This window comes from Protomyctophum bolini (assembly GCF_963924005.1).
Source record: "Protomyctophum bolini genome assembly, chromosome: 4".
Taxonomy (NCBI): domain Eukaryota; kingdom Metazoa; phylum Chordata; class Actinopteri; order Myctophiformes; family Myctophidae; genus Protomyctophum; species Protomyctophum bolini.
In genome coordinates this window covers 13873969-13885606 of record NC_137865.1, presented here as the reverse complement: position 1 = coordinate 13885606, position 11638 = coordinate 13873969, and the positions used below count along the sequence as shown (strand labels likewise).

Genomic DNA, 11638 nt, shown 5'->3' with positions numbered 1-11638 from the left:
GTTAGCCTCGTTTCTCATCATTTTGGACCGTGGGCTATAGCCCATATCGTACGGCATACTATAGCGCGCCGTTTTTCATCATTTTTGAAGATTTGAAAAAAAATGACGAAATGACAAAAACGATGGGTTATAGCCCATGTTTTTTGAAATTTTGAAAAAAAAAGTTAGCCTCGTTTCTCATCATTTTGGACCATGGGCTATAGCCCATATCGTACGGCATACTATAGCGCGCCGTTTTTCATCATTTTTGAAGATTTGAAAAAAATGACGAAATGACAAAAACGAAAGGTTATAGCCCATGTTTTTTGAAATTTTGAAAAAAAAAGTTAGCCTCGTTTCTCATCATTTTGGACCGTGGGCTATAGCCCATATCGTACGGCATACTATAGCGCGCCGTTTTTCATCATTTTTGAAGATTTGAAAAAAATGACGAAATGACAAAAACGAAAGGTTATAGCCCATGTTTTTTGAAATTTTGAAAAAAAAAGTTAGCCTTGTTTCTCATCATTTTGGACCGTGGGCTATAGCCCATATCGTACGGCATACTATAGCGCGCAGTTTTTCATCATTTTTGAGGATTTGAAAAAAATGACGAAATGACAAAAACGATGGGTTATAGCCCATGTTTTTTGAAATTTTGAAAAAAAAAGTTAGCCTCGTTTCTCATTATTTTGGACCATGGGCTATAGCCCATATCGTACGGCATACTATAGCGCGCCGTTTTTCATCATTTTTGAAGATTTGAAAAAAATGACGAAATGACAAAAACGAAAGGTTATAGCCCATGTTTTTTGAAATTTTGAAAAAAAAAGTTAGCCTCGTTTCTCATCATTTTGGACCGTGGGCTATAGCCCATATCGTACGGCATACTATAGCGCGCAGATTTTTCATCATTTTTGAAGATTTGAAAAAAATGACGAAATGACAAAAACGAAAGGTTATAGCCCATGTTTTTTGAAATTTTGAAAAAAAAAAGTTAGCCTCGTTTCTCATCATTTTGGACCGTGGGCTATAGCCCATATCGTACGGCATACTATAGCGCGCAGTTTTTCATCATTTTTGAAGATTTGAAAAAAATGACGAAATGACAAAAACGAAAGGTTATAGCCCATGTTTTTTGAAATTTTGAAAAAAAAAGTTAGCCTCGTTTCTCATCATTTTGGACCGTGGGCTATAGCCCATATCGTACGGCATACTATAGCGCGCCGTTTTTCATCATTTTTGAAGATTTGAAAAAAAATGACGAAATGACAAAAACGATGGGTTATAGCCCATGTTTTTTGAAATTTTGAAAAAAAAAGTTAGCCTCGTTTCTCATCATTTTGGACCATGGGCTATAGCCCATATCGTACGGCATACTATAGCACGCCGTTTTTCATCATTTTTGAAGATTTGAAAAAAATGACGAAATGACAAAAACGAAAGGTTATAGCCCATGTTTTTTGAAATTTTGAAAAAAAAAGTTAGCCTCGTTTCTCATCATTTTGGACCGTGGGCTATAGCCCATATCGTACGGCATACTATAGCGCGCAGTTTTTCATCAATTTTGAAGATTTGAAAAAAATGACGAAATGACAAAAACGAAAGGTTATAGCCCATGTTTTTTGAAATTTTGAAAAAAAAAGTTAGCCTCGTTTCTCATCAGTTTGGACCGTGGGCTATAGCCCATATCGTACGGCATACTATAGCGCGCCGTTTTTCATCATTTTTGAAGATTTGAAAAAAATGACGAAATGACAAAAACGAAAGGTTATAGCCCATGTTTTTTGAAATTTTGAAAAAAAAAGTTAGCCTCGTTTCTCATCATTTTGGACCGTGGGCTATAGCCCATATCGTACGGCATACTATAGCGCGCCGTTTTTCATCATTTTTGAAGATTTGAAAAAAATGACGAAATGACAAAAACGAAAGGTTATAGCCCATGTTTTTTGAAATTTTGAAAAAAAAAGTTAGCCTCGTTTCTCATCATTTTGGACCGTGGGCTATAGCCCATATCGTACGGCATACTATTGCGCACCGTTTTTCATCATTTTTGAAGATTTGAAAAAAATGACGAAATGACAAAAACGATGGGTTATAGCCCATGTTTTTTTAAATTTTGAAAAAAAAAGTTAGCCTCGTTTCTCATCATTTTGGACCGTGGGCTATAGCCCATATCATACGGCATACTATAGCGCGCAGTTTTTCATCATTTTTGAAGATTTGAAAAAAATGACGAAATGACAAAAACGAAAGGTTATAGCCCATGTTTTTTGAAATTTTGAAGAAAAAAGTTAGCCTCGTTTCTCATCATTTTGGACCGTGGGCTATAGCCCATATCGTACGGCATACTATAGCGCACAGTTTTTCATCATTTTTGAAGATTTGAAAAAAATGACGAAATGACAAAAACGATGGGTTATAGCCCATGTTTTTTGAAATTTTGAAGAAAAAAGTTAGCCTCGTTTCTCATCATTTTGGACCGTGGGCTATAGCCCATATCGTACGGCATACTATAGCGCGCAGTTTTTCATCATTTTTGAAGATTTGAAAAAAATGACGAAATGACAAAAACGATGGGTTATAGCCCATGTTTTTTGAAATTTTGAAAAAAAAAGTTATCCTCGTTTCTCATCATTTTGGACCATGGGCTATAGCCCATATCGTACGGCATACTATAGCGCGCCGTTTTTCATAATTTTTGAGGATTTGAAAAAAATGACGAAATGACAAAAACGATGGGTTATAGCCCATGTTTTTTGAAATTTTGAAAAAAAAAGTTAGCCTCGTTTCTCATCATTTTGGACCATGGGCTATAGCCCATATCGTACGGCATACTATAGCGCGCCGTTTTTCATCATTTTTGAGGATTTGAAAAAAAATTAAAAATTAAAAAACAATTCCACAATTTCCGCAATTTCCATTTCCGCAATTTCCGCAATTACCATTTCAGCAATTTCAGCAATTTCCGCAATTTGACAAAAACGATGGGTTATAGCCCATGTTTTTTGAAATGTTGAAGAAAAAAGTTAGCCTCGTTTCTCATCATTTTGGACCGTGGGCTATAGCCCATATCGTACGGCATACTATAGCGCGCAGTTTTTCATCATTTTTGAAGATTTGAAAAAAATGACGAAATGACAAAAACGATGGGTTATAGCCCATGTTTTTTGAAATTTTGAAAAAAAAAGTTATCCTCGTTTCTCATCATTTTGGACCATGGGCTATAGCCCATATCGTACGGCATACTATAGCGCGCCGTTTTTCATCATTTTTGAGGATTTAAAAAAAATGACGAAATGACAAAAACGATGGGTTATAGCCCATGTTTTTTGAAAATTTGGAAAAAAAATTAGCCTCGTTTCTCATCATTTTGGACCATGGGCTATAGCCCATATCGTACGGCATACTATAGCGCGCCGTTTTTCATCATTTTTGAGGATTTGAAAAAAAATGAAAAAAAAAATCCACAATTTCCGCAATTTCCATTTCCGCAATTTCCGCAATTACCATTTCAGCATTTTCAGCAATTTCCGCAATTTGACAAAAACGATGGGTTATAGCCCATGTTTTTTGAAATTTTGAAGAAAAAAGTTAGCCTCGTTTCTCATCATTTTGGACCGTGGGCTATAGCCCATATCGTACGGCATACTATAGCGCGCAGTTTTTCATCATTTTTGAAGATTTTAAAAAAATGACGAAATGACAAAAACGATGGGTTATAGGCTTATAGCCCATGTTTTTTGAAATTTTGAAAAAAAAAGTTATCCTCGTTTCTCATCATTTTGGACCATGGGCTATAGCCCATATCGTACGGCATACTATAGCGCGCAGTTTTTCATCATTTTTGAAGATTTGAAAAAAATGACGAAATGACAAAAACGATGGGTTATAGCCCATGTTTTTTGAAATTTTGAAAAAAAAAGTTAGCCTCGTTTCTCATCATTTTGGACCATGGGCTATAGCCCATATCGTACGGCATACTATAGCGCGCCGTTTTTCATCATTTGAGTATTTGAAAAAAATGAAAAAATGAAGAAAAAAAATCCGCAATTTAAATAGGGGGCTACCATATTATTTCGCGAAAACCCGACAGAACGGTTCAGCCAGAACTGCCATTTTTGGTGGAAGGAGAAGAGAAAAACAAGAGTACCTTCGGGCTTGTCCCTAAATAGACTTGTAACCCAACTGTAGAGAGTACAAACGCAGTAAAGAACCTGGGGGTTATCATCTATGAAAAGGCAACAATGAGCAGAAAATGAACCATGTAAATACAACAAATTGAGGGCACCGCAGGGAGTTGAACACCATTCTGGTAAACCAGTAGTACCACACCAGTGCCTTAGTTTGTTTTGTTGTAATTTACAGGTCCAAAAGCAATCACATTCATAATAAGGAATCTTTGAAATGTGTCATAGTTTTAGAAATGTAGTGCTTTCAAATTTGAGACATTTAACATGGGGCTCAATGGCAGACATTGGCACGTCAAAAAAGCACTTTCACCTAGAAACTCCATTCACACTTTTTATAATTCAGCTTCCTGTGGGCACACATGCTGGAACTTTTTACTGAAGTATTTTTCTATATTTTTACTTTTTACTCCACTACATTTCAGAGACAAATAGTAGGCAACTACAACTATTATTTCATAACTTTACACAGTTCTAGGAAATGGGGGGACTATACATATTAGTTAGGAATCAAATAGACCCTGGTGGATGTCAGAATTAAATCAACCCTGAGCATTTCATGGTCTAAATGGGTCTCAGCAGGAATGAAAATCATAATAATAATGGCCTAATAATTGGCCTAATAACACATATCAAACTTGGGGTCCTTGAAACACAAAAGGCTGAGAATCGTTGCTTTAGGTATTGTACAGCAGGTTGTTGAAAAGCAGTCATTTGGGTCCCTGCAGGGAGCTAAATGAGATTCGAGACGGTGAGTGAATGCAATAAATTCCTTGGTTAAAGAATAGCACGTCTGGCTTTCCGAAGGATTGAAGTTGATAAACATTTGTATTAATTGTAAAGCCAGAGAGAGAGCTAAAGATAAAGCCATGGTTGTGTGCGGTGGCAGAACGGGCGTCTGACTCCGATGACGAGGCAGTAGTAAATGTTTAGATAAGGACTCAGTCATTATTGGAACCATGCAGATTCCAATTGTGGGAGAATGGGCTGACCTCATGTTTTCATTACAGTGATTTATTGTTGTAATAGTTCTTTAATCCCAGCCAATACCGGGGTGGGTCTTTAACCCTCTTAAGGACTCAGCATGGCCCTGGCTGTAATGACTCAATACTCAATGATTACAAAATGTGGTGTGGTGTGGTGCGCGTGTGCGCGTGCATGCTCGTGTGCCCTGTGACTGCATGTAGATTTGCATGCTTAGAGCGATCTGACACATGCTTTTGTGGAACTGACTGTGTGCGTGTGTCTGTGCGTGCACGAGCAGTATTGATCACCTGGACGTTGTGTACATGAGATTCCATTACTCTAAACCCCTGAGACTCTTTCTCATTTAGATAGAATCTATGTGTGTGTGCGCTCGTGGGTGCGTGCGTGCGCGTGCGTGTGAAGGTGAATGTGTCTGCGTGTGTGTGAGGCTCTGACACCCAGCATCAATTGATGGTCATTTCAGGTACAAGAGAGGATGATATGACATACGGTTTGCATCATGGCTGAAATATATGGTAGATAGTAGATAACACATGTCATTTTAAAATCCTCAGGGTTAATTTTACTCATTTTCACGCTAATTAAGCCGTTATGCCCTATGATCAGTGGATATAATTATGTTGTATCACTGCTTCGGGTCATACTGAATTAAATACATGCATTTCCTTTAGGAAATGTGAATTATCTGATATAGAAAATAACACAATTTAACAATTTAATTTAAAAGTAGTTTTCTTTTGTTTAGTTTTCTTTACAAATCAAACCCTGGCTAGCCAGCTAAGCCCTTGAACAATGCTTTCTCCCACCTAAAATATACTTATCCCATAACATTTGCATACATTCGTTTAAAAGATAGTCTTTCTGCAGAAACCGTGTTGCACACCTGCTGTCATCGGTCTCATCTTTGAGACAAATGTTTCTCACTGTTTTCTTTTTTTCTTTTGTGCCATTTACAGCTGTTTTGATTTTGTTCTGTATGCACATACATGATACAGACACAGCGGGGCTCGTTGGATATGAATGTGAATGCTTAATTCATATACACAAGTAAGTCAGTTTACATGCTGTGTGCTCAGTGTTGGAATTACACCACAGCTTGTTAATGTGCGTGTGCAGAGCGTATGCCACACAAATGTGTAGAACTGTGTGTAAGCTGTTAATATTTATTGAAATGCCCCAAGAAACAATACCAATGCCAATGCACAGTGGACAGGCTATGGTTTGCAGCTTTTTTTAAACACACCATATACAGTACGTAATACGTATATACTGTAGGCTGTGTCCATGAAAGCAAACAAGCATATTATGCATCAATACAGCACCTACTTGTGCCCAAGAAGAGCGCTACTAACTGCTACTAACTAATGTCTATTACAACCAGTGGCAGATTGATTGAAAATCAAACATCACATAACAACCAGGAACCATGAGCAGAAGGAAGGCAGGAAGAGCATGCTGTCTAGTGAGCTTAAGTAGCCCGCCCAATGGTCAGCTGACTGCCACATCAGCGAATGACATGTGGGTCTTGCACACACTGAATACGCCCACATAGTAATGCAGCATATTAACCCCTTGAGTATATGCGCCCTTGAGCACGGCATGAAACCCCTCGAGTATATCTGACTGAACCAACTCCGCAAGTTACGTATCATTCAAACGTACAGAGTGACAGAATACTTTATCTGGGTTACATACAGTACATACGTAGTTGTACTTGAATGTTGACATGGCATAATAATTCCATCTAGTGTTTCATTAGTGCGACGGAACGTGACAAAATAGGCTACAGCTGAGCTTTGTTATGCTGCTATATGAACACAGTAACACACGTTGAAACAAGGCTGCGGTAAAGAGACCAAGAAGGAGTGAAGGTGATGTCACTGTTATGCAACATGGAAGTAGTATGAACTTGAAGCCATAGATATTTAAAAAATCACACCCGTGTGAAGTGAGGGGCGCTAACATATTAAAATATGTTTGTGTAAGGGACAAGATGACGTACATTGTCCCTTCATTGTAAATTGCGTTTTTAAAACAAACATTGAACTAAAAACAAACATTAAACCTGTATAAAATAGATGCCTCATTGGCCGCTGCAGTTCGTTGGAGCCATGTGTGTCGACGAGAGGGCGGAATAATTTACACTGGGGGAGGAAGTACGCCGGAAAGTGGAAGGCATGTTACGTCACGCCGCCACTCAAGTGACTACAATCACAGCGCATCTTTTCCTGAACTTATCAGACCCGAACATAAGCTCTGTGACGCACACTCATGCTTCCGCTTCCGGGAATTTTTTGCCCTCCCTTGAGCACATACGCTCCACAGCCGAAAGGGGCGTCTACCTTTATAATTATATGCCTATGCTTGAAACTGTTATAAACCAGTCAGTCAGTGACATCACTGATGAATCCTTGGTATAACTCTTCATGGGCCCGTTGGGGGCTGGGCCCCGGTGCATTGAACCAGTTGCACTGTCGATAAATTCGCCACTGATTACAACTGCTGTTCTAAATCCTTTAGACCCGTTATTGACCTTATACCAACCTTGAAACGTACCCTAGTTACATCACAACAGCCAATAAGGGGCACACTGTTACACTGACATACATTGGGCCCGGCCCTACCTGGGCCTTAATTTCCGTGCCTGTTGAGAACTCTAGTTTTCGCCGGCTGCCGGGTGCAGCTGCACAAATAACTTTGGGGCAGGTCCGTCTAGAGTTTAAATGGACAGGTATCAGTCAAAAGGGAGACATCGAAGAGGAAGGATGGATGGGGAAGGATCAACATATATAATAATAAAATAATAAAAAATATTTTACTTTAGTTATTTTGAAGTGCACCGACTGGGAATAGTGTTTATAGTTATCTAGCTATATATCTCGTGTTGTGTTTATAGCAGACTCCTCACTCAAATGTGCACTTGCAGTTTTGGCAACTCGAAAGCAAACTCCACATGACCAAACATTTTATTTACCTGCCATAGTGACAACCCCTTACCCCTGTGTCGGATCGGTGGTTAGCCTGGCATATGCCGATCTAATACCTTTCCGATGCCGATTGTGCCGGTGCCGATTGTGTCGAGACATCTCTAGTTCTGACATATATCCTACTGTACTAATATTGATGGCATCAGGGATCTCCATATATGGGCTTAATTGCAACAGCACGTCGCATATACTATGACATCAGGGATCTCCATCCCTGATGATGTCACGTGATGGCACGAGACCTGGGAACCATATCCCCCTTGTATGGGGATTCTGAGTGATACACTGATGGGAAATGCACGATTCTATAGTTAACAAAATACACAATCAGCAGTGCAATAAAAACAAAACCGCACAAAAGAAAAAGACCAAAAAAAAGTAAAGCTAACCCATCATATTGACTACAGTGAGGAACAAATTAGATAATGTTCAAGATGTTTCTTAAATATTGGAAAGGATAGTGATGACTTACGTGATGCATCTACACAACACACTGGTCTGTGTCTGCCCTGCTGTAGTGAGAACCAGTAGATTTACACAACACACTGGTCTGTGTCGGCACTGCGGGGGCGCTGAGGGGCTGTGAAGGGCCAGAGCCAGGACACGGAGCAAGGGTGTCCAAACACATCCTTCATGTTGGTCCATCCAGACCTCCGAGCCCAGGCCCTCTTCTCCATCTTCAACCGCTCCACGGCCGTCTTGTCCGCGCAGATGGATTCGACCTGGCTGACAAAGATGACCGCTGTGAACACAATGAAGAGGAGGCTCTCGAAGCACAGGAGGAAGAGCAGGCCGAGCGTGACCAGAGGAGAGAAGACTCCTCCGCTGCAGTGAGACCAGTTCCCCGTTTCCTCCGTGCAGGCCACCACGTGGAGGAACAGCAGCAGCAGAGCATGGGCAGAGAGCAGAGCCACGTACATGTTGAACAGAACAAAGTGCTTCTGGTTGTTCTCTCCCACACAGTTGTTGACCCAGGGACAGTGGTGGTCCATCTTCTTCACGCAGCGCTGGCACACGCTGCAGTGGTGGGCTCTGTCCGGCCGGATGCTGCAGCACTTCGGACACCTGTAGAGTGTCTGGCCGGGCTGCACCTCCATACTGAGGTTCTCCATGAGCTCCAGGGTGGCACCTCCTTTGGGCACCACCCCCGGGTCCGTGCACATGACCTTGACGTGTGAGGCGAGGGTGAGGAAGGCCAGGCCGGTGAAGAGTGCCCCGTTGAGCAGGCCATAGAGCGCTGTGCTGTCGCTGGCGGGCAGCAGCAGGACGAAGACCACCACCGCCTCGGCGTAGAAGACCAGCAGCCAGGTGAGGGCGCTGGACGCAATGCCCCAGCCATCTTGGTTGAACCATATGGCATCTGAGCCTGTGTGGGGGGGTGGGGGAGGGCTCTCTGTGCCTGGAGGCGGGGCTTCTGTGTCTGGAGGCGGGGCCTCTGTGCCTGGAGGTGAGCCTCGATCCACAGCCTCACACTCTCCAGGAGTGTTAGGGAACTCCTCAGATGGTTGTGCAACATACATGCAAACAGTGTGGAAACAAAGCCCTGATCTCACTAACTAGACGTGGCTCATTCACACGATGAGCTCGTTATTTCATGCAATTCCAAAAATCCTCTCGACCAATTAGTTGTGGGAGTGGAATGAGTGTGCGCTGGATAAACAGTTTGATTTGGACAACGAAGTGGGATATGTATGCTGTCAGCATCCAACATTTTAACTTTCCCTGTGAAGTCACCAGGTCATACCCTATGATGTCACCAGGTCATATTGTATGATGTCATACTTTCAAATAAGTTGACATTCACTGATGACAGTACAGTCGTTGTTTATGTGTTGTTTTGTTGATACACTCTGCTGGTGTGTTGGCTAGCTGCAGCCTGCCACGCTCAACACTCTGCTGGTGTGTTGGGTAGCTGCAGCCTGCCACGCTCAACACTCTGCTGGTGTGTTGGCTAGCAGCAGCCTGCCAAGCTCAACACTCTGATGGTGTGTTGGCTAGCAGCAGCCTGCCAAGGTCAACATTCTGATGGTGTGTTGGCTAGCTGCAGCCTGCCAAGGTCAACACTCTGATGGTGTGTTGGCTAGCTGCAGCCTGCCACGCTCAACACTCTGCTGGTGTGTTGGGTAGCTGCAGCCTGCCACGCTCAACACTCTGCTGGTGTGTTGGCTATAGCTGCAGCCTGCCAAGCTCAACACTCTGAACAAATTATTAATTCCGCGAACAGAGCGCGCAAGTAGGCTACTGTAATCAGCTGCGTATGTCGGTGGCGTCACTCGGGCAATCAGGGATTGGCTGCGTATTGGTGGCGTTGCTCTTTGTCCTATATACACAAAGATTTAATTCCCATTGACAATGAATGGATGATGTACAATGATATTAGTGCCCCTCACTTCACACGGCTGTGATTTCTTTTATCTAGAGGGGGTAATTAGGGGTCAATTAGCCCCGAAGGGCTTGACCCTTAATAATGGAATAATCATAATCCAAGTATTGATTTTGATTTTGATAGCAGCAGTATTAGAACAGTCTATCAGTTTGTCCTAGCGCTTAAAGTGTTTGAAGCTGCTTGTGTGCAAGGTTCTACTCTGTGTGCGCATTAGGTGTGTAACGATAACTGTATCGAATTATTCCATTATTGGTCTATCGATGAAGTGTATTCTCTGTGTTCATGTCAAGGCGTGGGTTTGTCCATACTGTATATGTGTTCGAATACAATGTCCATCTATTTGCCAGAGAATAACTTTACTCATTTATATCCATAATAATAAATCTTTCCCTTAAAAAAGTTATGAATGTCTGGATTCTTGTCATGGTGTTTGAAGTTGTTCTCCAGGTTTCTGCTCCGTACAGCAGGACCGGCTTCACCATGGCATTAAAAATCCTGATCTTTGTGTTTGTGGGAAGATCTGAGGCTCCCCAGACATTCTTCAGCTGATGAAAAGCTGCTCTTGCCTTGCCAATCCTGACTTTTACGTCGGCATCTGTTCCGCCCTGTTTGTCGACAACACTGCCTAGATAGGTGAAGCTCTCCACCTCCTCTAGTGCTTCACCTTCTAGTATGATAGGGGTAACTGGGGTAACACTGTCTTTCAGTGCTTCTGCTGGAATGTTGTCTGGCCCTGCAGCCTTCCCATTCCGCAGTTGTTTTATGGCCTTGTGGATCTCTTCCTTGGAAGGGACATCACAGGCAATCGGCAGGTCACTTTCCGCTGGCTGTATATCCACTGGATTAAGTGGAGCTGGTCTGTTCAACAGCTCCTCGAAATGTTCCACCCATCTACGTTTCTGCCCTTCTGCATCAGGAATTTTATTTCCTTCCTTGTCCTTCACTGGCCTCTCAGGTTTGCTGAACTTTCCTGAAAGCTTCTTAATGGTGTCGTACAGAGTCTTCATGTTGCCATGTTGTGCCGCCTCCTCTGCCTCTGCTGCCAGTGACTCTATATAGCCCTTCTTATCTGCTCTTATGCTTCTCCTAACTGACCTATTTGCTTCAGA

General features: G+C 41.9%; 1 protein-coding gene across 1 annotated transcript; it reads right to left on the bottom strand.

The window, feature by feature from the left end:
• Positions 1-8676: 8676 nt before the first annotated feature.
• On the bottom strand, positions 8677-9663 carry LOC308314447 (palmitoyltransferase ZDHHC3-like; the record flags this gene model as incomplete). Its single annotated transcript, XM_080762078.1, has 1 exon — positions 8677-9663. One exon carries the CDS (start codon positions 9661-9663, stop codon positions 8677-8679), a length of 987 nt encoding a protein of 328 aa, XP_080618204.1.
• Between the last annotated feature and the right edge of the window lie 1975 nt (positions 9664-11638).